This window comes from Puntigrus tetrazona, chromosome 6 (genome assembly GCF_018831695.1).
Source record: "Puntigrus tetrazona isolate hp1 chromosome 6, ASM1883169v1, whole genome shotgun sequence".
Lineage (NCBI taxonomy): Eukaryota > Metazoa > Chordata > Actinopteri > Cypriniformes > Cyprinidae > Puntigrus > Puntigrus tetrazona.
In genome coordinates, this window is record NC_056704.1 from 19,849,913 (window position 1) to 19,876,834 (window position 26,922).

General features: G+C 35.2%; 3 protein-coding genes across 4 annotated transcripts; 2 read left to right on the plus strand and 1 right to left on the minus strand.

Annotated features, from left to right (window-relative positions):
- The first annotated feature begins 772 nt into the window (after nucleotides 1-772).
- On the plus strand, nucleotides 773-13,050 carry frs3 (fibroblast growth factor receptor substrate 3). 2 transcript variants are annotated; one of them, XM_043242325.1, is made up of 8 exons: nucleotides 773-1,033; nucleotides 3,474-3,598; nucleotides 3,744-3,832; nucleotides 4,033-4,219; nucleotides 4,951-5,112; nucleotides 5,780-5,901; nucleotides 6,682-7,599; nucleotides 8,385-13,050. In XM_043242325.1, the coding sequence occupies exons 3-8, from the start codon at nucleotides 3,767-3,769 to the stop codon at nucleotides 8,811-8,813; spliced, it is 1,884 nt and encodes a 627-aa protein (XP_043098260.1). In that variant the 5' UTR covers nucleotides 773-1,033; nucleotides 3,474-3,598; nucleotides 3,744-3,766; the 3' UTR covers nucleotides 8,814-13,050. The 2 variants fall into 2 exon arrangements, with proteins under 2 accessions (XP_043098260.1, XP_043098261.1); XM_043242326.1 differs by lacking the exon at nucleotides 773-1,033 and adding an exon at nucleotides 1,104-1,462.
- A 3,596-nt stretch (nucleotides 13,051-16,646) lies between these two features.
- On the plus strand, nucleotides 16,647-23,617 carry slc6a11a (solute carrier family 6 member 11a). Its single transcript, XM_043242328.1, has 14 exons — nucleotides 16,647-16,868; nucleotides 17,420-17,554; nucleotides 18,414-18,554; nucleotides 18,980-19,067; nucleotides 19,269-19,401; nucleotides 19,560-19,694; nucleotides 19,835-19,938; nucleotides 20,177-20,301; nucleotides 20,602-20,714; nucleotides 20,790-20,927; nucleotides 21,095-21,197; nucleotides 21,285-21,385; nucleotides 21,928-22,098; nucleotides 22,273-23,617. The coding sequence occupies exons 1-14, from the start codon at nucleotides 16,700-16,702 to the stop codon at nucleotides 22,387-22,389; spliced, it is 1,773 nt and encodes a 590-aa protein (XP_043098263.1). The 5' UTR covers nucleotides 16,647-16,699; the 3' UTR covers nucleotides 22,390-23,617.
- A 443-nt stretch (nucleotides 23,618-24,060) lies between these two features.
- ppil1 (peptidylprolyl isomerase (cyclophilin)-like 1) lies at nucleotides 24,061-25,856 on the minus strand. Its single transcript, XM_043242350.1, has 4 exons — nucleotides 25,675-25,856; nucleotides 24,968-25,122; nucleotides 24,674-24,742; nucleotides 24,061-24,361 (listed from the first exon to the last, which is right to left on the minus strand). The coding sequence occupies exons 1-4, from the start codon at nucleotides 25,728-25,730 to the stop codon at nucleotides 24,141-24,143; spliced, it is 501 nt and encodes a 166-aa protein (XP_043098285.1). The 5' UTR covers nucleotides 25,731-25,856; the 3' UTR covers nucleotides 24,061-24,140.
- Nucleotides 25,857-26,922: the final 1,066 nt, after the last annotated feature.

A 26,922-nucleotide genomic window follows, 5' to 3' on the forward strand; every position in this document is an offset into this window, starting at 1 on the left:
ATTAAAGAAATATTAAATAAAGATTATGTTCCATAAAGATATTTTGTAACCGTAAATATATCAAAATGTATTTTTTTATCAGTGATATGCATTGCTAAGAACTTCATTTGGACAGTTTTAAGGGTGATTAAGTTTTGATGATCTAAATGTTAATATCTTTGCACCCTCAGATTCCATATTTTCAAATATCTGTGCTAAAATATCATCCTATTCTAAAGAAAGAAAAATCAAAAACAACAACAAAAAACAAACAAAATAACCGGTTCAGTTGTATATTCAATTGTTTATTCAGTTTATGTATAATTTTAAATAAAAGTAAATAAATACATAAAAAAAGATCCGTATGGTTTTATGGTCCAGGGGCACATCTTTTTGTGATTTTTTTTATATTTTTAAGATTTTGCTTTTTATATCACCTAGTAGCCTGCATGCTTATTGAGATTGGCTTTGAGATAAACGTTTTCCACATTCATGCAGTTACATTTTTAATTCTTTCTCAGTAAACTCTTTAACCCGAGGAGCAAACATAGCACAGTTACAGACGAGACAGAAATAAAGTTTTAGCCATTTCTCCAATCGTAAAACACCTGTTCGCGAGAATACCGAACGCCTAAAACCAATGGGAATTGAATTCGTCTGTCTTAAATGACAGCAAGGTGGATTTAAATAGAGCTGCTGCCAACACGTCATCGTGTGATGCTCAAACACATTCACACCTCATCTTCTGGTCCTCCAGCATATTCTACCTTCTTGTCGCTCCAGCAGCCCTCGTTGTCTGCCTGAACTCTCACCCTGGTGGTCGGGAAATGTCAAAGAGAGGCCCGTGCCGCAGCAAGGGGGCGTTACGGGGAAAAAACAATTGGCTTTATTGTTATATTTTCACGCAATTCGCCCTTTTTTAGTCTTACCACCAGAATAAGCGTCAAAAACGACCAGCACGCCGACCGCCAAGTCCGATGGTGTAGCATCCGCCGCGGACTGCTGTTCGCATCCTTCATCTGTCTCGTCTCGTATTGCAATCATTGCCAAACATGTGAGTAGCAACCGCAGCTGAATTGTTCTGCAGTAGCTTAAACGCGTTTTGACGCTGCTGGTGGAGCGCGAGCACGATCGCATCCCGCTCTCATTCATCTCGTTAGTTTGCGTGAATGTGCTGTGTTTGATACACAATAGTTACTAGCATCCAGCTGCAAACGGTTAGTGGTAGTGTAACACTAACGGTGATACAAAGGCTGAAACGTAGCGAGCCGTCTCCTTGAACGCCGCAAGTGTTGCTTTTGCTGGTTCGACTTCTACTTTGCCGTTCTGTCTTAGCATTAAAAAAAAGCTAGTCCTGCAGATTTGTGCTGCATTTATCCGGTTTTTCGGCTGATTCTTGGCGGTGATGCGCTACAAGACGTTCAAGTTGCATCTGTTGGTCACTCAGTGTGCATTCGAGAGACCTGCTGCACGAGATTTGGATGTAAGATTCTGGGTTTATTGCATAAACTGCAGACAGAAACACAATTTTCCAGGAGCCAAACGCGTCTGGTCCTGCATGACAGACTTCAGAGAATCTAATGTGGATTTCAGGTTGGACTGTAGGAGCTGCTGCGTGAGGCACGAGACGTTGTGTGGCCTGATGTTATGAACTGACATGCTCCTATTGATATTGGCATATCAGTATCCAAAATAGATTAAATATTAAATGTTTTATCGATTATATTATTAGCCTTTTCTCTGTACACGCCACAGATATACTGTTTATGTTAATTTGGATGTATGTGGAAAATGCTTTTATGACTGGGCCTTCATGTGCATGACAAACTTTATGAATGAATGCCACAGGAATGGTGCTAAAGTGTCTGGCACGCTTTTAAAATTGCCGACATGTTTAATCACGCATTTACTTAGTTATGCTGCCGTTTTGAAATGTTCATGATGATATATTGATTAGCATGGACACCGGATTATTAATTTAGTGTCAGGTAAATGTTGATATCAATATTAGACATGCAAAACAACAGGTAGGCTATGATTATACCGTTTATTTTATATTATCATTATATCGTTGAGAAATTTCCGTTGGCATGAACTAAAACATGTTTTAAAACAAGTGTGCAGAAAATCAGAGCATTGCAAGAATTTTGATGTGGTCCAGCATGTGCTCGAATGGAGGATGTGAACTGATTTTCTGATGAATTGCTGCGTTGATCGGTGCCCTTGCACTGCTTATAGTTGCAGAAATTGTTATTTGGTTTTTAATTTATAGACTCAAACATTTACAGTTTTAAATAGTTTTGTTTTAAGCAATGAATACAAACAAAAAATCCTTGTTTTAAACATTATGCAAGAATGCAAGAATAACATGCACTTTAATGTAATGTTTAATGTGATAAGATTATGTTTAATGTCATTTATTTTGACAGGACCTGACATAATTAAGCAAATGATTCAATTCATGAAAAGGGACTAAAATCATGTTTATAGGAACAGACATTGTATTAGAAAGGGAGTAAGCTGATTTTCCACGCTTAGAGTAAGTAAAGACACCTGTTGGAATTTTTGGGTTTTAATATAAAAATGCAGGTTTACAGTATAACTCATTTACTACATAAATACAGCAATGCACAAATATGATACTCTGTATAGTAGTTTTTGTTTAGACAGATTGATAAAATGTCACATTAACTAATTATAGAAATACACAAAAAAAAATTCTGTAATAGGATCATGCACAGTTTAATTTTGTTTCAATTCTGCCAACATTTAATTACCTATGTTGTTCCAAACCTGTATGGACTTCTTTTTTCCTACTGAACACAAAAGATATTTTTAGTAACCAAACAGGTGATAGTCATTGCCTTCCACATTTAATAAAGGTACGAAAGCTGTCACTGGGGCGTTACCTTTTTAAAAAGTATGCTTTTGGTTCAAATAACACTAATATGTGCCTTTAAGGTACCAAAATGGACCCTATGGGTACAAACATGTACCTTTTAAAAAAGTATCTCCCCGGTGACAGCTTTTGTACCTTTATTTCTGAGAGTGCAGGATATTTTTTCCATATGTGGAAGTCAAAGGCTATAAACAATTGTTTGGTTTCAGGCTTCAAAATATCTTAAAGGAGAGTAAATGATTTTAAAATTTGGTTGAACCAACCTGTTTAAACCAGAAACTAATAGCCCAGAACTGATAGCTTTGTTCTTTCCGTAAACCACCTGAAATATAACTTAGTTGTGGTTATCAGTTATTTAGACAGTATCTGTGCACACCTTACAGACTGAAGGTGAAACCATGAGTTGTAAGCTGATTCTGCTTGAGAATAAGGTTCCCAGAATAAAGTAATTACATTTTATTTATCCAGTGGGAGTCAGAGGAGACAGAGCAACTTCATTCCCTGTGTCTTAATCACAGCTCGGGCATTTTTGAAAAAGAGGACAGTATGCTCAAAGGATTGAACGTCAAGTCCTTTCTTTTTCTCTGCTTCATAGGAGAAATGAAACATTTGTGCACTGGGACTGGATGCTCTTACCAGCACATCCCACTTCCGCCATGACACCCAGCAGAGGATTCTGGGATTGACGCAAGCATCACTCCCACTGATGGCCTGGACCAGGTGAGCATATAAGTGTACTTTTTTATTTATTTTACATAAAAACAATTCTAAATGTTTTGCTTATTAATTTTGAGCTGTTATAGTATAGTATAGTTTAGCTGTCATATAGTCTGTATAATATCTTACCTGTTGGTCCCTGTTCAAGGTTTCAGCTGGCCTGCTGAAGCTATGGGGAGCTGCTGGAGCTGTCTATACAGAGACGCTATCCGAGACAACCATCTCAACAAATTCAAGGTGCATTTCACTAGATCAAAACGAAACTTAAAAAGCACTGTGTCAGTAAATATTATTTATAAGTCGGTGCCAGCAACATTGCAGGTAGCACATTAATATTATATATGTATATTTAGGCCCACATTATATATATATATATATATATATATATATATAGTGCAACATTTGAGAAAAGTTATTTGGTTGGTTATGTCTGACAGGTGACTAATGTGGACGATGAGGGAAATGAGTTGGGTTCAGGAACCATGGAGCTCACACAGACAGAGCTCATTCTGCACACACGCAAACGTGATGCCATCCGGTGGCCATACCTTTGCCTGCGCCGATATGGTTATGATTCCAACCTCTTCTCTTTCGAGAGTGGCCGTCGTTGTCAGACAGGACAAGGTAAGTTAATTATTATTTCTACACACACACACATATATATATATATATATATATATATATATATATATATATATATATATATATATATATATATATATATATATATATATATATATATATATATATATATATATATATATATATATATATATATATATATATATATATATATATATATATATATATGTATATGTGTATGTGTGTGTATATATAGTGAGTGATTTAAAAAAAATCCATATAAATCAAATTAAGTTTGTGCAGAGATACGATTGCTTTATGTAATTTAAGTTAGACTTTTATTTTACACGTTACATACATACAGACATACCTACAGAAAAATACAGAAGCTTGTGCCATTGAGGTTTATTCTGTGAATAAAAGAAGAGGAATAAAAGGCTAAATTAAATCTGTTTATCATATTAAGTGATCATATCTCATCAGAATTTTAGAAATAAATCACTCATTTGAAATGGATTTGTTTTACAAAACCTTATTGACTTTTAGATCTTTTAAGATTTGGTTTCCTGGATGTTCAGTGCACAGGGATCAGTAAAATCTTTGAACTACCCCTTTAATTCAATTTAATTCTAATAATGTTATAGATTTAATGTTATAGACAGTTTAATCCTGTCATCCTAATTTAGATTTTGTGTACCCATATATTTTTGTGCACTTAGTAATTACTATTGTTTTCATGTTTTCTGTTTCTGTTTTCTTGTGTGTTTTTACAGGAATCTTTGCATTCAAGTGCTCGCGTGCAGAAGAGATCTTCAACCTGCTGCAGGAGTTGATGCAGTGTAACAGCATCAACGTAGTGGAGGAGCCCATGATCATGACCCGGCCCGGGCATGCGCCAGAGATGGACATGCCTCGAACTCCACAGACACCCAATAGTGAGCTGGAACATGTACACACATGGTTTCATATATATATATATATATATATATATATATATATATATATATATATATATATATATATATATATTACACTTATCACTTGATCTGTAATAGGGTACAAATAAACACTGTGGAGTCATGTTCAATATCAGTGATGAATTAGGGATGAACAAGTTAATTGTAATGTCACGTCAACAGTATTGCTTTTTTTAGCAGTAGAAAATGTGCAGGTACATGCAAATTTAAACACCTAGCCAAGTATTTACATATTTTCACACTCCATTCATTAAATGTCTCTTGCAACTTTTTTTTTTTTTTTTCTTCAAGTGTGCTTGGAAGCATTGACATTTATCGAATATACTGTAGTCAAATAACATTGACATTATGATTTTTATAACCTTCATGTAGCTATTTACCATTTTAGCCTTTTGCAAGTTTATTTGTACAGCGCTTTCACCATATGTTGTTTCAAAGCAGCCTTACAGAGCATACTTGTTTCGGTGTTACTTGAATAGTCTTACGACGTGAGATATTTGCTTTTAAAACTTAGATATTCAGTGTGGGTGTGCATTTTTGCCACATATCAACAGAACTTAACCTATAGGAGGAAAACCTTAATGGCACCTGCTTATGTGTACTGTGCTTTGGTCTGTTTGTGTAGCTCCTGGATTCCCGATGCAGGGTTTTCCTAATGGATACCCAGGATACCCAATCAGTGCAGACTCATCGCAGCCCTCTCTCACCAACGACCACAGACACAGCCTCATGGGACTGGATGACCAAGTGAGAACAAACACCTGACTGTGCACACATTCAGTAGTTACAAAAATTATCCACACACTCAAGGAGCATTGTATCTGACACATAAACAAAAACAAATAGTGTAAGACCTTTTCTCAAAACATACATTTTTATTCATTTTTGCAATCATGTCTAAAGGGAAAGTTCACCCAAAAATGAAAAATACCTGACATGGAACGCCACTCTCTTGTGAATGCATGTATATTCATATATATATATATACACACCTTAGGACTGTTTGAGAGTGCAAAAATCATAAGGTAATTTTAAATTTTTGGGTGAACTATCCCTTTAAATGAAAAGAAAAATATTTTTGACATTTGAACATTTGGAATAATATTTCTTAAAATGAATTGGACCTTTTTCACATTTCTGGGGTTCTGATAGGTTCATGATTGCATTTCTATTACTTTTTAAAAGAGGAAATAAACATAATAACAGATTGATGTATTCTAAACACTCGCAGCAGCATTAACAAATTTTTATGAATTTAATGCCAAGGTAATAGCACAAAGTGTATTGTTATGAATCTACATAATATTTGTAAAATGAAGAACAAAGAAAATCCTTTAGATTTACTATATTATTATTTTTGTGGAAACGCATCATCACAGTCTATAAAAAGAGTCCATTTACGAATGGGCAGTTGAGATCCTGTGCTTCACACACATGCTGTATAAAGTGGAACAATTTAGCATCTTTTTGCAAAACGTAAGCATCATTTAAACATCAGTTAAACTTATTTGAATTTTTTTTTTCCAGACCCATACCTATGTGAATACAGTGGGCATGGAAACTGACCTCTCAAGCCGCCACTGTGTCCACTCCCTGCCCGAAGTGCGGCCCACCACCTACCCGGAAACCTCAACTACCACCACCATACGTGGGGGCCCAGTCCCAGGCCAGTCCAGCATGCACTGCTGCCCCCTGGACGACCCTCACAAAGACCCTCAGGTCTTCCTCCAGCCTGGAGCCCAGGAGGTGAAGTTCATGTTGGGTCCGACCCCAGCACAGCGTCACCTGATGGAAAGAGACAGAGACCGCCATGTCACTCACCCGCTTCGAGCGCCAGACGGCAGCTCCGAAACAGAAGGAGAGGAGACTCCGTCCGTACACATGTGCAACACACACTCTTACCACCATTGCCATCATCTAATGCACCGACACCCCAGCATGGAGCCTTGTCCAGAAAGCCAGCTGACGTACGAGAATATCAACGGACTCAGAGGGGCACGCAGGCAAAGGCTGAGTCCGAGCACTGTGTCTCAGTCTCAGTCTTTGGGCTCCAGTAGCAGTAGCAGCACCACCGGTGATTCCCGCACACACACGCATCCGCACTCCCTCCCACTCACACACACGCATGCTTCCTCACTGCCTCCGCAGGGATATGGCTGTGACCGGGGAATGGGGGTCGGGGGTCATCGGCGCACCGCTTTGCTCAACTATGAGAACCTTCCGTCGCTCCCACCGGTTTGGGAATACCGTGCACTTCAGCGTGAGGAAGAAGAGGATCAGGATGAAGACGAGGACGAGGACGAGTATGAGGAGGAAGAGGAAGAGGAATATGATGAGTATGAGTATTCTGAAGGGCCCGCAACCCCAAACGGATACCATCAGGAAAGTGGTGGCAGCGCTGGGATTCATCGCGATGCCCTGCAGAACTATGTCAACACTGAACAGGTGCGTCAACCAAAGCATGAGTACATACATTTAGAGAATATGCCAAATCGAAATCCAGTGTATAATCAGGAATCAATTAATTATGTGAATTATGTAAAAAAAAAAAAAAGTGTGTGTGTGTGTATATATATATATATATATATATATATATATATATATATATATATATATATATGTGTGTGTTTGTGTGTGTGTAAGAATTTGTGTTTATATTTGTATAGATAATATACATTCCATTTATATAGATATATTAATATTAAATATACCTGAAATAAAATGTCAATCAAATATAGTGAAATTACAAATAAAATATAATATATCTATATTTTATTAAAAAATTATAATACAAAGTAAATAATATTATAAATGAAATTTATAGAGTAAATATTTATTTAAATATTTATGCTTAGCTCCAAAATTATTTAAATTAAATTATCTTTGAAAGTTCTATATTAATTTAGTTTTTTAATTATGTCATGAAAAATCTGTGGTCACAATTATAATACAGAAAGAAAGAGTAAATATATATTTTTTAGAATTGTATTTTTCGTTACAAAATGACAATAAAATATAATAAATGTGAAAATGAAATACAAAAAATTAATTGTATTCTAAATATAAAGTAATACAAATAGTCTATAGAGTATATAATAAATAATGCAAATAGCTAGGTAATGCTTTTTAAGAGTCCAATCTGTATAAAATAATAAAAGAAGCAGTCATTGGTGAATGGGAACCCTGTGATTAGTACCACTCAAATGTACTTACATGCAAACTCTTAACAGCTGCAGCCTCCAACGCGTCTCCGTCACGCTTGCCCTCCCCACCCTCACCCGCCTGAGAGGGCCAACCGGGTTTTCAACTTTGATTTTAGACGTCAGCGAGCGGGACGTGGCAGCACCACCTGCGAGCAGCACAGCCGTCACCCGCCTCCTCCTCCCTCTCGCCAGCTCAACTACATCCAGGTGGACCTGGAGGGTGAGCCCTCCGGTTGCTCGGGACACGGTGGAGGGGCTCCGCTACCACAGAGACCTCCTCCACTCAAACGTGGCATGGCTGCCGCCGCAGCAGCTCCGTCCTCCCGTCGAGGAGAATGCTACGCCGTGATCGACCTAAAGAAGACAGCAGCCATGTCCAACCTACAGAAGGCTCTCCCTCGGGATGACGGCACCTCGCGGAAGACACGCCACAACAGTACCGACTTGCCTCTGTGAGAGGGAAAAAGAGAGTTACAGGTATGACAGGAATAAAAGTGTTCAGGAAAGAAAGAGTTTTGGTGGTATTTTCCTCCCACCATTATAGCGAAGCCTCTATTTTCTCATTTTCTACACTCATACCAACTGCTGCTTGATGAAATAGTAACTCCATTGAGCCAAACACTGAGCATTTTATTTATTTATTTTTCTCACATTTTGCGTGGGAAGGTTGGGAGATGATAGTTAACTAATCGCAGTGTTTTTGGGTTGCTGTCTGGGCTTTGGGCCAAAGAATTGGGTTCAAAAAATACTTAATTCAGGAAACAATCTGCAGTGTTTTTAAGTGTCTTAAGTTTTGTTTTGTTTGTTTGTCATTTATGATGTGTTGAATTAAAGGGATAGTGCGCCAAAAAAAAGAAAGACAGCAGCAGCCTGCTAGATAACTAAAAAATCCTATATTTTGAGTCATATTAAAATGAATACATGATTTTTAAGTGGCCTTTTTTTGTTTTTCGGTACTTTTTTTGACACTTGAGCAGAACAGACTTGAAACCACCATAAGTGTTTCATTTCCACATGTAATTATCAAAACTTTCTCCTGCAACTAACTGAAGACAAGCTCTTCGTCATGATAAAGATACTCCAGCAGTCTCTCTCATTGCCTGTTTCAGTTCCTATATGTAGCGATGCGGAGGCTGCAGTGAGGATAAAGAGAGCTAACTGTTCAGTATTTGAATGCCTCTTGATTCTCCTATCCTCAGGAATTGATTCGTTCAGTTTAGTTTGCACTTATAGTTCTCAAATTGTAACTGAGCCTCCCGTTATTTCACATCCGATCAAAGTTAGGGCAAATTAAAATGTAAAAAATTTAAAGTAATTATTCAGAACATAGTATTTATTTGGGTTTGTGTTTTGAAATTCTCTGTCTCGAGTGCTGAGATCCTGACTTCAGCCCAGCAAAACACATGGAAAGGGAGGATAATTCAGATCTAGAAATGAGCTTATTTTGTTCGGTATCTGCTCAAGCTTTTGCTCTCAGCACCTTCGATACTCATTTTTTTATTTAGCTAACCCCCCCAACGCTGTCAGATATTGTTTATCATTTTCCTAGAAATTGAAAGGAAAGAGCAATTTAAAGCGGATATTTGCATTGAAAATGACTAAATAAATATTTTCAAGTAAAAAAGAAAACAAAAAATAGTAAAAGTAGCTAAATAGTTTAAGTAAGATACAATAAAAAACTGCTATTCTCACATCCCCAGTGACAATATACCTGAGAGTGACAATTCTCTGTGAATCCCAGAGTGTATTTATGTACATCTATGTTTTGTAAAGCTACGTAAAGCACCATATGCATATTCAGAGGTAAGAATGTTAATTATTTTTTATATCTTAAAAAATATGCCAGGAATCATGAGGCAAAACATATTTATTTAATTTAGAATTATTTATCTATCTAGCTGTCTGTTCATTTATTTATTCATTTATTTATTATTTCGTATTTGAATAATTCGTAAAGTAGATAACATGTTGTTAGATTAGTCATTTTAGAGATACCAAAGGTGGTATGGGAAACCACATAATCTACCTTGGTATTATTTAATGTCTTTTTTAAACTGCAGTTTCATGTTGAATAATAACTGTATTTGAACATATTGTGCCAAAAATATAATGATATCACTGAACTATGTGCCATTGGTAAATGTTGAATTTTAGGGCTAACAATCAGCAACATGTAAAACATAAATGCAGCTGTTCTTTACATCATGATCAGTTCAGGGCTTGATAATATTTTGTCTACAAGTACACTCAAAACAAAAAAACTAGACGTGTCTGTGTATTCCCAACGGAATCCCATTGTATCTATCCTGATTGGTTAAAGATGATATTTTGTAGTCTCTAACATTACTGCTGTTTTTCATTGGAATTTCATAAATCAGCTATTTTTATAACACTGTTGGTGTTCTAAAATGGTTACACATCTTTTGTTTTTCAATCGTAGCGTTTGCTTTCTTTATGATTGTTAACTCAGCCCTAAAATGGATTTTTCTCTCACCAACGATACTGATGTAGCTATACATTTCTGAAGTTATGAAAATTTTGCTAGGGACCTCCAAGAGCAGAGGTTTTTATCTTACTTGCTGGGCATGGATGTAGACCCAGTTTTTCAAAAATCTTACTGGCAGCCATATTGTTCTGAGTGCAGGGCTTTGTGGGCCTTACTTATTGTACACATATTTTTTAGCAAAAAGTCGATCATAACCGATAACTTACAAATATCTAATGGTGTACTTACTCTTTTAACTCCATTGGAAACTAACGGCATCAGAGTAGATTTAGATGTTTTGCCAGAAGCCATAATTGAGAGGAAATATTTTAAGGGTCAGGTACCGGTATCTTGTTTTTTAAGGAAATTGTGCAGAGTAATAAATGTGATTTATTTTTTTATCATCAAAATTTTCAAATTGAGAAATAAAAGTGAAAATAAATTATTCAAAGATTATATGCTACATCGTTGTGACGTTTTCATTTTGAGAGCCTTGCAGTTCAACACAATATTGCTGCCAAATAGTAAATCCAAATAAAATCAACATATTACACTCACAATCACAATTACATACATATTGTACTATAGAATGCGATGATGAACTATTTGGACACTTTTAGACACTTTTCAGAGGATCGATCTAGTTTTTAACATCTATATTTTGGTATTGTGGTATGATAAACATTTTGCAATAACAGCTAATGGAGTCATATCAGAATTTGTTTGAGTTGTTCACGAACATGTTCTGTGATACAAGTCACAGCTGTGTGTGCATTCAGAAAGGACTGGATGAGCAGTGGGTTTACTGTCTTTCTCAGGCCTCATCTTGATAAACATGCGCTATATGTGTATTTAAACCAGGCTTGAGGGGAAAAAAAAATTAAAAATCTAGTCATCTTGTCTGTAGGTGTGGGATCATAGAGAACTTGATTGTGCCATAAGTGATTTTTGTCCACTCTTTTAAAATAACGTGTAGCTATAGTGGAAATTTAAAGGTACAGTAGCACATACTAACTAGAATCCTGTGTTGACTTTGATTGCGTGGGGCCGCTTTGGAGTGTAAATGCTTGTTTTGTTGGTCGGTTTATTTGTTTTATGTTTTTATACCTTCCATACACCTCATTCATTTCGTTCACTTTCAAGGGGGATCAGCCCTTGAGTTACGTGTTAGACCCAGGTTAAATGCACTGAAATTGTAATGAGGTGAGCAATCATCTGAAAGTACTGTAAGTCCCTATGTGAAATCATGATTTTGCTAAATTTCCAAGACGTATAAAGACTGAATGTGCTTATTGCCCTAAACGGGACATAGTTTAAACCTTTCAGTTTTTTTTTAAATTTTGTTTTGTTTTCATAAATCCGACATTGAACCTCTCATCGGGTGATTTTAATTGAGTTTCTCATCTAAACCTGGGATGGTATTCCACTCAAAGAGGGTTTCGCAGTGACCTTATCGAATGACCTGTCCTATTGGCGGTAGATTTACATTGTCATAATAAAGCTTAGGCGAAGCTCAATGACTGTGATGTACTGTACATTAATGTGAATGTGTCTCAAATGTGTCAAGAGTTAAAGAGAGAGAACGAGAGCTGCCCATGCATAGACTCTTTACCGGAGACTGCATTTCCGAAGCTCCTCAAACTGTCTCGCTCTCAAACCGTCTTACTCTCTGTATGAATGTACCACACAGAGATGGACTTGTAAAATGCTCAGATGAGGTGATTTACACTCAATGTTTCTATCCTCCCTGATGAAAAGATGTGTTAATGTTAATGTTTCGTCTCAAGAATTCCGATTTCGATTCGATTTTTTGATTATGTTTCTTTATATACAGTATTTACATTTTCTTGTAAGTATGTAATTCTGTGTATGTACATAACATATATGGGTATGCAGTTGCAGTCAGCTTCTCCTGTGTTCGTTTGTGTTGGCGCAACAGACACTACTTTTGCCACAGCCATTTGTAGAAAGAGCAACGCCTTGACAGTCATTCCATTAAATGGACATTGCAGTCTCTATAAACAGATCGGAGATCTCCTATAGTCTGTTGATGTTGCAGTCGCAACCCTTCCCCATTCTTACAATGCAAAGCAGGCATGCCCCATGTTGAATGTTATTTTCAGTCATATAAACTTTTGAAGAGAAAGGCTTGTATAATAAAAATGAATGTGATTAAATGTAATGTCAACATTAAAACTGGAAATGTCATTAAGTGTTTTCTCCGATGCATGTTTGAATGTCTGAGAACAAGATGCATAGCTTTCTCTCGAAAAAAAAAACCCTGAAAATGCTGAACTATGTACTCTTTTCTCTGTGAGCTGTCTACTTAGTACACTAGATGGCAGCAAAGGCTACAAGAGCATGTCAAAGAAGAACAAAGAAATGTACGTTTCTTAGCTGGTTTAGATTTAGGAGTGAAGGTAACCTAAGAAGGAAATTAATATAATTAGCTTAGTACATAATTAACAAATGATGTACATTTAACTTTATTTAATGAAAACCTGTTTAAGTAGCCTGTTTATTATTACTGTTGCTATTACTATTGTTATATTTTGGTTTTATTTAAAAAAAATGTACAAAAAGTGACTTTTTAATCACCAAAAATGTCCTAGTTAAAGCAATTAAACAGAAAAAAAGAATAATTAATCTAAAGATTATGTGCTCCAAATAAAATCAACCACATTTATGCTACATTTTGTACTTGAAACACTTTTAGACACTGTTGCATTGATGCAGTTTAGGTTTAACATCTGTGTTTTGGTAGTCTATTTTGGTGTAAAAAATGTCAGAAACATGAATAATTATATTAGGCTAGTTCTTAAATTATAATTATTTCTTTTGATAAAAAAGTATCACGCTTATTACAATAAATAAAACAAAAGCACCACTCATAATCTCAGGAAATGGTAAAATACAGCTTATTAATAATTATTTCATATCATATGTACACATTATTATTATTATTATTATTATTATAATCATCATTGTAATCATTAGTAACGTTTGCCGTAAACCACTTAGCAGTTGCTCTTGTTTAGAACAAAACGTAAATGGCACCAACTTGAATTTCATTGTTTGGAAAATGTACTCAAAGTACTGTTTTCTCAGCGGAATCTCTGCATAATAGTTTCGGTTTCAAAAGCATTGATGCCTTGAATATAATGTGCTGACTGTACGTTATCTCTTGAGGTTGCTGTAGAATGTAACTTATGTAGAAGCTGACAGAAAGTTGCTTACAGGATACATGATGCACTGTAAAGTCACAGTGGTGGAAATGTCATTTCAAAAGCCATTGTTTGACTGATGGGATTGAAAGTCATATCCAGAGATAATATATTGGCTTTCAGACCATCCACAAGTCTGGTTTGAATTAGATTTGTAAACATTAGAAATACGGAACATCCAAAATCTGTTATTTCTGATTTAGCTAAAATGCCTTTATTATTGTTTTTATCAGCTAAGACATGTGTGATATCATTCAAGAATAACAAAAACATTAGCTTTCTTAAATGATTAAACCCTTGGATGCCCAATGTTTTTTTCCCATAAACAAGATCAGGTTGGAATGTTCTGATGTAAATATTTGTTTACTCTCTCCCTCTCTCTCTCTTTCTCACACACACACACACCCACACCCAAACACACACACCCACACACACACACACACACACACCTACACATATCTAAGGATCCTCAATTGCAAATAAAAAAAAGTTTTTACTTCATTTTATAGTAATTCATTAATTTATAATTGTTTATCATTTAATAATTTTATTTTTCCATCATATATCATTATTGTATGGTTTTAATATTATTATTTTTCCATTGTTGTTTAGTCTTATGATGTGTGGTTTCAAGGACTATTTGTCTTTGAGTAGATAAGCGAAGGACTTTTTTTTTTCAAGGTTTTTAACAGTTATTACCGGTCTAAGTCTTAGCATACGCCTTGAAACATATGCAAGTGATCATTCAATAAACTCTGCTCTTTTTTTATCATTGTCACTTCATCTCTTGCTTCTGCTCTTCTTTGGCTTTCATGGCTGATAAAAGACTATTAATACAGTTTTGGAAACCAGACACAAACACAGGTTTGAGACTATCTGGTGATGATTGCACAATTTACTGACTAGTTACCAGGCAAAATGGATATTTTCTGACAGGTTTTGACATCCAAGGCTGGATCTGGATATTTCTGGAGTGGAGGCATGATCTAACAGTAAAAGAAAGGTTTTCACCTTTAACTGCACCTGAGAACAAAACTTCACTGTATAAACAGTTAAGTATGTTTAAACAAGGTTTAACAATTATTTAACTGTATCATATTTAACGGTTTAATTAAGAGAGTGAGAGAATGAAGGAAAACAAAAGTTCCAAGATGCAGTTCAGACTATTATGGTATTAATGCAAAATAAAAATGTGGATGTTTATACATAGCAAAAGTAAAATGTATGATTAGTCAGAGCAATTTTAGATCTATTTATCTTTTTTAAATGTGGGTGATCACTCTAAACAGTCACTGGAATCTTAAATAACAAGCTTAAAAAAAATTCAGTCCTGAGTTATATCAAATCCTGTGTTATAAAAGCTGTTGTGTAATGTTCTCATTAGTCATTTATTGAGATGATATAAGCATGAATTTTGTAAGGAGGGTGGAGTCAAGTCAAAAGAGACAAAGAGGTTTACAGGTCAAAGTTATAAAAAGTTCATCCAAGATAGTATGAGAACTTAATGCTTGCAACATTTATTGCAATGCTTGATCCTAACTATTAAATTATCCTAAATTATCATATTTTAGAGCAGTTTATCCTTAACACAAGGCCATCTTGACCTTGCTAATGCAGCTTATAGCCATATCCAGGCACTTTTCAGATATGAACGTCTCTAATGAATGCTATGAACAGATAAACACAGTCTTAATAAAAAATACTGGTGACATTCCTCATATCAGACTCCTTAAATGGCAGTATAGGAAAAAAACAGCCCCTTAATATTTAATTCAAATAGTAAACTCATAAAGGATAGATATTTATTTGTTAAATAAACATAAAGAACTCCCAAACATTTTCTTAACTATTGTGATTCAAAAATTGATTGTAAACAATTAATTTGTAAAATTAAATGTAAAAAATTTTTTATTAAGTAATATTAATTAAAAATCTTATTTTACCAGCACAGAATATTCTATTGTCAAATTCCTTCTGTCAGGATATAGTTGTGATATTTACATTTCTACTTTAAATAAGTTTATTTAATCTCCATTTTAGCCAACAGTATAAGAAGTATAAAGTTCTGCAGGTCTAAATTGACTTTAGGGGGAATAAATGTTATACCTTATTAAAAAAAAAAAAATAGTACATTTTAAGAGCATTCTAGTAATAATCCAAGTGGACAATTTGCTAGTGGTAGGTACATATTTTTCCCCATGTCTCAGAAATCACTGAACACAGATGAAAGTACAGAGATAATGGCTAGCAGCTGTCGGGTTACTAGAGTCAGATAAATGACTCATAACCTGCATAACCACAAGCTGAGTATAGGGCACTGAATGAACTGCACAGGTCACGGCATGATTGACAGCGTCCTAGCTACACTGCTGAGAAGAAGCCTTTTTTTAATTAAAAATGCCTGTAGTCACACAACTAATGAACTAAGTAGAAGAACAACTTAACACATCTTTACCCCCAGGATAAAAACACCTGGCAGCCTGATCACCCACCGCCCGCCCCCCTGCTAATGCTTAAAAGCTGCGGTAATACATGAGCACCTCAGAACACTATAGTCACTGTGTCTAGACTCGCGTCTTCGAACACGCACACCTACGTGAGCGCTGACAGATACAGGCGTAAACACTGTGAGTATGACAGGCTCCTCCACCAGGCGGACAGGGAACCAGCAGACTGATCTAAGTCCTGAAGAGAGAGGCCAATGGGCAAACAAGATTGAATTTCTGCTGACTGTGGCCGGAGCTATCATTGGGCTTGGAAATGTTTGGAGGTTCCCTTATCTTTGCTATAAAAATGGAGGTGGTAAGTAGTTTTGGACAATACTTCAGATAGTTTATGCTTGGGTTTGATATTGTTTTAATTTTATGTGTGACAAAGGGACTACATAATCAGAATTTTGGGTTATATGCCTGCCTGTCACTTTAGGGTTGTGATACTTATTAAGAAGCACTTATTTATAAACCATCTGTTTGTCAGTGTTTACATAATAAATCCCTGTGAGTGCTTGCTTTGGCAACACATGCAATTTTTTTAATTTTTAAAATTTTGAATCATGTCATATTTAAAAAAATACAATTATTAAGCCCTTTATCATTTACAATTAGTTATGCCTTTCTATCTGAGTTGCATTAGTATTCCAGGTGTGTAACATTAATCATGAAACGGGAACTTTTTTCCCCCTAAACAACATTCTATGTAATATTTTAGGTTTTTCTTATAATGCAATATTTAATTTACCGAATCTATTTTTGATCATATAATATAATATAATATAATATAATATAATATAATATAATATAATATAATATAATATAATATAATATAATATAATAATGATTTTCTTAAATCCTTAGGGGCATTTTTCATTCCATATGTCCTGTACCTGCTCACTTGTGGTATCCCACTTTTTGTGCTCGAGACGTCTTTGGGTCAGTACACCAGTCAGGGAGGCATCACATGTTGGAGAAAGATCTGTCCTCTTTTTGAAGGTGGGTCACAATTGTATGCATTATGTGAAATTCCTTTAAATGTTCTCTGCGTTATGTCTCTTTGAAATAAATAAAGGGTAATAGCACAAAGTTCAGTTTTTCTTTTTATATTTTGTGGCTTAATTCTGCTGTAAACTACTTGACACTGTAATGCATGTGCTAACAGTGTTTCTGTGGTCTTTAACTTGCTGACAATTTAAATTTAAAGTGCCCCTATTATGGGATATGAAAGGTCATATTTTGGTTTTGGGGGTCCCAAACAACAGGTTGACATGCACGCAACGTCAAAAAAACATTTAAATGATCTTATAATGTGCAGCGTAGAATAAATTAGCATTTTCATTCAAACTAACGTGAAAAGACCAACAAGTAGGCAGGCAATATGCTAATGTTTTATTTTGACGTCAATATGAATCGACTCATTTCAGTGATGCAGAGTCGACTTTCTTTTGAAAGACAATAATTTTATACACAATGCACTTTCAGATTTTAAACTTCTGCAGGGTGTTTTCATTAACTTAGAGCTGTGTTACACACTGCATGAAAGGTTATTTTCAAAATCCTGTAATCGGGGCACTTTAAGTTTATATTCAAAATAAATGAGTTTATCAGCAATCACATTTTATTGCAGAAACTAGTTTTACTACCTATTATACTAGTGATCCACATCACCAATATTTTATTGATTGCTAATTGCTAAACTACATTATTACATTTTAAACACTGTCCTCTTTCTCTAGCATGTACTTTTTAATCTTTTTATTGAAGAATGTATGCTATATGATTACAAATTGTTTGTAAAAGTAAAAGTAGGTAACTTTTGTTTATACTTCAGTCTTAACACAACTCTCTTTTTCAGGAATGGGTTATGCCAGTCAAATTATTATTGTCTATGGCTCAATTACCTACATCATCATCATAGTCTGGGCCTTCCTGTACCTTTTCTCAGCCTTCAGTGTGGAACTGCCCTGGGCCAGCTGCAGCAATCTGTGGAACACAGGTACATTTGGATGAAGGTTACTTCATCAATTATAATTCTTTTAATAATGTGCCAGTCCGTTAGGTGTTGGCACATAATTTTTTTCTTTTTTAAGAAATCTCGTCAAAGTAGGACATTTTAATTGAGGTATGTTATGTAGGAATTTAATCAAGTTGTCAAGCTTTTTGACAGGTGAATTTTTAATTGTGATCTATTACATCAACAAGCACATGGGCACTACTTATATTATTAGATAATGTATTTTTCTATTTGCCCCAAACACTGATGCTTATACCGGGAACAGAGAAAGAAATATATAATTTTGTTTAGCTACTATGTATGAATCAGTTGCTTTGATAAATTTCATCAGGTTAGGTTCTGGCTTCTTCATGATTGTTAACACTACGTTATATAACTTTCATCCATTTGTATCTCTTTGGTGTTAGATGCTTGTATAGTGCTTAGTGTGAAGAATTCTAGCTCAGGGTGGACGTCTCCTCTCAACGCTTCTTCCTCTGTGATGGAATTCTGGCGGTGAGTTAAACGAAAATGCAATGAACATACATTCAAAATAAAATGATAGATTTTACTGGACATGGTACCATGTTTTGTTTGTGTCTATTATTTCACATATATAGCAGTTCTTCTCTCACTATATATATATATATATATATATATATATATATATATATATATATATATACACAATATCAATTGTTTAAATGCATTCTGCAGTCACAGAGTTTTGCGACTATCCAGTGGAATACAGCATTTGGGCACAGTAAGGTGGGACTTGGCTCTTATTCTCTTACTTGTTTGGATCTTGATCTACTTCTGCATCTGGAAGGGCGTGAAATCTACTGGGAAGGTTACGCACATTCATATTACCTGTTATGAAATATCTTAGAACGTAGTAAAAAAATATCCTGCAAATGGCTTGGAAACAATTTTTAGCATGCAAATCCCAGATACTGTATATTACATTCAATTAAAAGTCTAAAACTAAAATCATTTTCGTATTTATAGGCAGTCTATTTCACAGCAACATTCCCTTACGTTATGCTCCTGATACTTCTCTTACGAGGGGTCACTTTACCTGGTGCCATCAACGGCATCCACTACTACATGTACCCAGATCTGACACGGCTGGCTGACCCACAGGTAAAGGCATTATAAAACCTAAAATGGTTTGCTGAAAATCTGGATTAATCAACCGTCTCAAATGTTTTTGTTGTGTTTAGTTTTTATGTTGCTCTTTCTGATTTATTGTTTAATTTTTTTGCTTATTTGGTCTTTGAAAGGTATGGATGGATGCTGGGACTCAAATCTTTTACTCTTACGCCATATGTCTTGGATACCTCAGCTCTCTTGGTAGCTACAATCAATATAACAACAACTGTTATAGGTGAGTCTGCATAAAATTAAGTATAATATTTTATTTGAACTGACAATATAAAAAAAAAAGGCAACCAGCTTCTGCAGATGTTTGAGTTTTCTTGACTTAGAGATTTATTTAATATGTAGTTCTTAAATAGATAGATAGATAGATAGATTACACAATATTTAAACATTTTTACACAAAAGACAAAATATTTGTGATGTGACTGTGTTAATTTGAGCATTTCTAAAAAAAAATCCTACAGGGACTCTTTCTACCTCTGCTTGCTGAATAGTGGAACCAGTTTTTTAGGTGGGTTTGCCATTTTCTCTGTTCTGGGACACATGGCACAGGAGCAGGGGGTGGACATATCCCTTGTGGCAGAATCTGGTAAGAAAAAGCATATTTTATTGTTCTTTTTTGAACAATACATTCTAACATGCCAAATAAACCATCAAACTGAAATTTGAATGGTATAACATAGTTTGTTTAAATACGTAATTGTCACTGCCTATGCCAATGACCTTTAATAATCAAACAAATTAAGTCAGACTCCATTATTTGTCATCCTATACTGGAGTTTAGTTCACAATTAATCCCATTGCTATGTAATGGAAGGGGTAATGCATGCATAATGTAAAATACTTTAGGTGGTTTTGGTCATGATCATCCTCCCTCTGCTGTCGTTAGGTCCAGGACTGGTGTTTATAGTGTATCCTCAGGCAGTGACAATGTTGCCATGGTCTCAGTTCTGGGCTGTGTGTTTCTTTATTATGATCATCCTCTTGGGCTTTGACAGTCAGGTAAGACTTCTTTCTCCTTCTTAGCCTAACACCTGTTCCCGCCTCCCCATCCAATGTTGTTTTTGTGTTACTTAGTTTGTTGGACTGGAGAGCATAATGACGTCAGTGACAGACATCTTTCCCACTGTTTTGAGACGTGGCTTTCGAAGAGAGCTGCTGCTTTTAGGGATTTGCCTTGTCTGCTACCTGATGGGCCTCTTTATGATCACAGAGGTGGGCCACAAAATTGAAAATCAACAAGCATCCTTACAGTCATCTCAGATTTGCAATTCACTTACGTTACACTGAAATCATACATAATGCACGTGCAATCTATGGCTTTGCATAATGTTCTTTAGAATATTATTGCTTTTATAAGTATCCCACGTTCTGTTTCTCAGGGTGGTCTGTACATCATTCAGTTGTTTGATCATTATGTGTGTAGTGGAGCCACTCTTCTGTTCCTGGCTACTTGTCAGTCTGTAGCCATTGGCTGGGTATATGGTGAGTAGCCTACACTTAAATGTCCCTTAAACTAAATAGTACTTACTGCTCATTCGTAGGAATTTATGTGCTTAAAATCACATCAAGGTGCTGACCGATTCTACGAGAACATAGAAGACATGATTGGCTACAAACCCTGGCCCATGATGAAGTATTGCTGGCTCTATGTCACCCCCTCTGTCTGTGTGGTAAGTCTGTTTCTATCATGTGGTAAAATAGGAACACATTTGAGTGAAACAGACTATTTGATATACCATGTGTGACCCTAGAGCACAAAACAGTCTAAAGTAGCACTGGTACATTTGAAGCAATAGCCAAAAATACTTTCTACTGGTCAAAACCCATAAGGATATTAAGTAAAGATCATGTTCCATGACGATATTTTGTAAAAATGTCTAACCATAATTGTATTAAAACTCAATTCTTGATTAGTAATATTCATTGCTAAGAGTTTCATTTGGAAATGTTTGAAGGCGAATTTCTGATTTTTTTTTTTTTTACACCCTAAGATTCCAGATTTTCTAATAGTTGTATCTGCCAAATTTTGTCCTATATCCTAACAAACAATATATCAGTTAAAATGATTCATTACTTATTTATTTAGCTTTCAGATGATGTATAAATAAACGTTTAAAAAAATGACCCTCATTACTGGTTTTGTGGTCCTGGGTCACATATATAAAAAGCAAACAAACAAACAAACTATATTTTTGTCCATTGTGTCCTGTAGGGCACCTTTATCTTCTCTCTGGTCAAGTACAGTCCCCTGAAGTTTAATAACACATACATGTATCCGTGGTGGGCATACGCTATTGGATGGTTCCTTGCTGTATCCTCTCTTTCTCTCATCCCCATTAACATGATTTACAAACTCTACAAGGGAAACGGTACTTTCTGGGAGGTAGGTGTTTGGCTTTTTTATTAAAAAAGTGTTTAGTCTGTGTTTCTGAAATGTTCCTGAAATCTTTAATAGAACCAGCAGGCAACAGTTTCACGACAGGAATGAATTTCTTTCATTTCCTATGGACTGAAATGTAATAGGGATAAGTGAATGTTTTGTGTGTGTTGCCCTCAGCGTCTCCAGTTGGCTTGCACTCCAGCTGAGGATCTACCTCAGTCTCAGAGACCCTCGGCACATCAGTATACTCTGTCATCCTCTACCGACAGAGAAAAGACCCCAGACAACCTTTAATGTTCAACTGCCATTACGTCAATTGTACTTATATATTAAAAAGCAGTTCAGTCAATTAGTACCAAAAGGAAAATCGTTTTTGATTTCGAAAAAAAAAAAAAAATAGGTGCAATATGAGGCATATGACAGTTAAATGATAGATTTAAAATGCTAAAGTAAGCAACAGCTGATACAACTGCATATGTCCTTTCTTTTGCATAAAGACAATAGTGCCTTGTTTCATATAAAACATTTATTTATGGACTGTAATCTATTAGTGCTGATTGTGAGTCCACCTTTTTACAAAATTCTTTAAAAAAACAATGATTATTAGTTTCACAGCAAACACCGAATCTTTCCTCTAAAGATGCAGATACCTTTACTATGCAAACACATACTGTACATAAATGTCTGCTGCTTTAAAGCAGAGCAGCCATGACGAACAAAGCAGTCATGCATTTTGACAGTTGGGTATTCTCAGGGGACAGCTTATTAGAGATTTTCTTTATGATTTTCTCATGCAAGTTAACCTGCTATTAGATAAATTGAGCCTTTAGGCATTGATTTTTTTTGATCCATGGTAAGAGATTTATAGATATCTCTTTCAGTGATATTCAGTGTTTCACATACCTTGTGGGCATTATGTAAAATGTGCTTAATCAGCGCAAAGGTTTTTGGAAAATGCAAGTCATGGACAGGGTGATATATGTATTTTTACAGTTATATGTTTTTTAGTATGTTGTCTTTATAGTAATTTTTTAACTCATATTGTATCTTTTTTAGATTCATTTTACAAATAAAAAAAAACAGTATATATGTAAAAAAAAAAACCCATATCAGATTAGTCTGTAAATCAATTATTTATACAGACGTGTACAATGTACAACTTTTTCTTTCTGTCTGGTCATTTTTCCCAGATGATAAAAAAGTAATGCTTTCAAGTAATTTATGCTACTCATGGACAACAAGCACCCATTTTTAGGCTCCAACAACAGGATTTTGTGGGTTATAACCTCTATGGCTTTGTTTACTTTTTTCCATAGACACAGATTAAGTTTAATCCAGGATATCTGCATTCTGAAATGTGAGTTTTCCATAAAAATCCTTTTGAAGTCTAGGATCATAAAACATCTGTCCAGAAAACCGGGATTATGGTGATATTGTTTCCAACTGATGTTGTCCTGCCAAAAAAAAATCACAGCTAAGCCATGTTGTTTATGCTATTTCTGTTTAACCCTTTTTGCCTAACATTTACTCAACATACAGTTTTAAATATTGAATATTTTATATATATATATATATATATATATATATATATATATATATATATATATATATATATAGTTAGAAAAGACAATGATTTATTACTGCATATTCTGTTGGTGACCCTGTGATGTGAAATGAGTTTGTTTTATTCCTATATTTGATATGAGAAATCGCATGATCAAGTTTTATCTTGTTCTGTTTCAAAGAAAGCATTTAAAATTTATGAGCAACTAATGCAGTGTGACTGTGCTGGAATCATGATTGTCATCTCCAATTACATCTCCAAATAATTCTTAATCTTTCTGAGTCATTTGGTGTAATGTAAAGGAATGTACACAATAAATAGAAATTTTTCTGTAATGAACCCAAACTCATATAGTAAAGACACCACCATGTGGCCATGGGGAATAAAGAGCAGAGAGTATATTTTATGAAAACTTTGAAGGTTTAATGTAATAAAAGGACTGTACAAAAATAAAGCATGAAACATTATGCAAGCAGATGTCTTAGTTAGGTAGATTGACTCTGAGAATTTTAATGTCATCCATAGGGCGGTCCTGACTGTTGGTCTCAACCATGCCAATACGATTAAGAACCCCAATGCCCTGGCAGACCCGTCCAAATATAGTGTGTTTCCCATCCAGCCACTGTGTGGGAGCCAACGAGAGGAAGAACTGGCTTCCGTTTGTATCTGGCCCTGCATTGGCCATTGCGAGAATTCCAGCACCTACAAAATATATAAATAAATTATGACTGACTGACTTCTAATAAAAAAACAAACAAACAGTAAACTAGTTATATATATATATATATATATATATATATATATATATATATATATATATATATATATATATATATATATATATATATATACACACACACACACACACACACACACACACACACACACACACACACACACACACTGACAAAATATTTGAGTAGAACATTTCCAGTTAACTGTTTAATAAATTAATAGTTCAATAACTAAATAAATACAATACAATACTATTGAATGCATTATTTGCTATATTACCTGTAAATTTCAACTCTGGATGCAATTCATCTTCAAACTGCTTGCCATATATAGAGGCACCACCACGACCTGCAGACAGAAATTTTTACATAAATACATCTCACAAACCCGCAGTAAATTAAAATGAAAGACAAACAACGAAGTTGACTATTTCGCTTGATAAAAACATATCCACCACCTTTACGGCATTTCTCAACAGCCGCTTAAATAAGCGTTCTGTGATTCATTTCATGGAATTGTCAAATGAAATATCTAAAAGGAGTGCTGAATGACGAGTATTTCTTTTATCCTCACCTGTCCCCGTAGGATCGCCTCCTTGAACCATGAAGTCTTTGATAATGCGGTGGAACTTGTTGTTGTTGTAATATCCTCTTCTGCCCAGTTCTGCGAAATTCTTGCAGGTTTTTGGCGCATGATTCCAGTACAGTTCTAGAACGATAGTGCCCATCCTGAGAAGACAGTGTAAAGTAAGTGTTGGTCACATAAGCAAAAATGTCTGCAAATTAGTATTTGTTATATGTTTTGATCAGTGACTCATCTTCAAGTAAAAGTCTGCCATGTTTTGCAAATTTTAGTTTGTGAATGTAATATTTGCCATGCAGAAATACAGAAACTCAAAACACACTCCATCATCTAGCTTCTATGTGTAAAAAAATGCAACATATTTTAAAGACGTAAAATAAAATAAACTTAAAATGTATAATGATCTAACGTGAATAATATGGGACGACGTTTGTACGTCATAAAGCAAAAGAAAGAATCACTAAAACCGTAAGTTTTAATGAGTTGGGAATCACAGCACCATCTCTGATCTAAAACAATATAACCCGTACAACTAATCGACGTGAACAGATTCGTTACTTGTTTAATACAAACATGCTGCAAAGCTTTGCGTTTTCCTACATCTATAAGTAACGAAACAACTAAAACCAATGATCACAGCTTCACTTCTGCGTTATCAAAACGCGACTCATTCATTCAGAGTCCACTGTGCGACTCACGTTGTGTCCAGCGATACTGTGGGGGGCTGCCATGAGTCCGGCGGAATTCCAGCCATGTCTGTTATTCAACAAATACGGTTTGTTAGAAAATATAATTTAAAAAAAAATGATGTCGCAAAGCGTGGTACGGAAGTAGTTGCCCAGTTCGGTTTATTCGTTATTGCACACCGTCAAGGCCATGATGTAAGTAGTGCCGTCTAGTGGACTGGATGATAAAATCACATTCCCAAATACACTTCATGTATCAGTCATTCTTGAGAGGTGGGATAAAACGGTGCAAAATTAAAAGCAATAAAACCTCAAACTCAAATTAAATTTAGTGTGTATATGTACTTATATGTACTAAGTTATTGAGCTATGCTTTGATCTAACGTCCCAACTTTTCTCTTTATTTAAACTTTAACAGCATTCAGTGTTTATAACATTTCAGATTGCACATTCACACGTGACCAACAATTCCACTAAAAATATAAAATGTCATATCGAAATATCAATATTGTCAAAATATTTAACTGAGGGAGGTGACAGATCTGACGGTACTCTTCTGTTATGTTGTGTGCTAAGACTTGCCTGCACAGTGAGCATGTCTTGCAAGCTAGGGACTATTTTCCACATGCGCCTGCTGCGGCCATGTTACAGCATCAAACTTCCTTGATTATTATGCCGGAATGGGAGTATAGCTCCTACTTATATCTGCCTAGAAAATCACTAATTTTTGCCACAAATTTTCCTCCCTTGGTATTTAATATAACTACAGAAGAGTCAAGTTGTAAATAGGAAAAATATTGAAACACTTTGGCCATTTTTGAACACAATGCTACTGGTCTAACTGGATTCAATGATCTATGCTAAGCTATGCTAAAAGTGCTATTGCAAGACCCGGATTTTGGCTGAATGTATTCCAAAACGTTAAAACTTATTATCTCTGGGGACTTCGAGAATGAGACTATTTCTAAAAAAAGTGGAGTGTTCCTTTAATGTTTAAGCATATGATGATGTTCTAGGGAATTTTTCTTTACATTTTATAACAATAGTTTGGACAGGAATCTTTTCTATTCTTATATGACAGTGCCTCTGTGTATAAGAAAATGTTGAATAAGAAATTATTAGTTCACTGTGGAAGAAGTCATAATCCTGAATACCTCTGCTCTGACTTTAAATCAAGACCTCAAGCCAAAAAACCGTTGACACCAATGATTTGTACACACACTATAGAAAACAATATTGGGACACCCTCTTCATTAGAAC

Coding starts and splice junctions, on each gene's coding strand:
- frs3 (XM_043242325.1), top strand. CDS start 3,767: ATGGGGAGCTGCTGGAGCTGTCTATACAGAGACGCTATCCGAGACAAC. Junction 5,113..5,779: donor AACTCCACAGACACCCAATA/GTGAGCTGGAAC, acceptor CTGTTTGTGTAG/CTCCTGGATTCCCGATGCAG. Junction 7,600..8,384: donor ACTATGTCAACACTGAACAG/GTGCGTCAACCA, acceptor AACTCTTAACAG/CTGCAGCCTCCAACGCGTCT.
- slc6a11a (XM_043242328.1), top strand. CDS start 16,700: ATGACAGGCTCCTCCACCAGGCGGACAGGGAACCAGCAGACTGATCTA. Junction 19,068..19,268: donor TCTGTGATGGAATTCTGGCG/GTGAGTTAAACG, acceptor TGCATTCTGCAG/TCACAGAGTTTTGCGACTAT. Junction 21,198..21,284: donor AGCCATTGGCTGGGTATATG/GTGAGTAGCCTA, acceptor AATCACATCAAG/GTGCTGACCGATTCTACGAG.
- ppil1 (XM_043242350.1), bottom strand. CDS start 25,730: ATGGCTGGAATTCCGCCGGACTCATGGCAGCCCCCCACAGTATCGCTG. Junction 25,123..25,674: donor ACAGTATCGCTGGACACAAC/GTGAGTCGCACA, acceptor CTGTCTTCTCAG/GATGGGCACTATCGTTCTAG. Junction 24,362..24,673: donor TCCAGAGTTGAAATTTACAG/GTAATATAGCAA, acceptor TATATTTTGTAG/GTGCTGGAATTCTCGCAATG.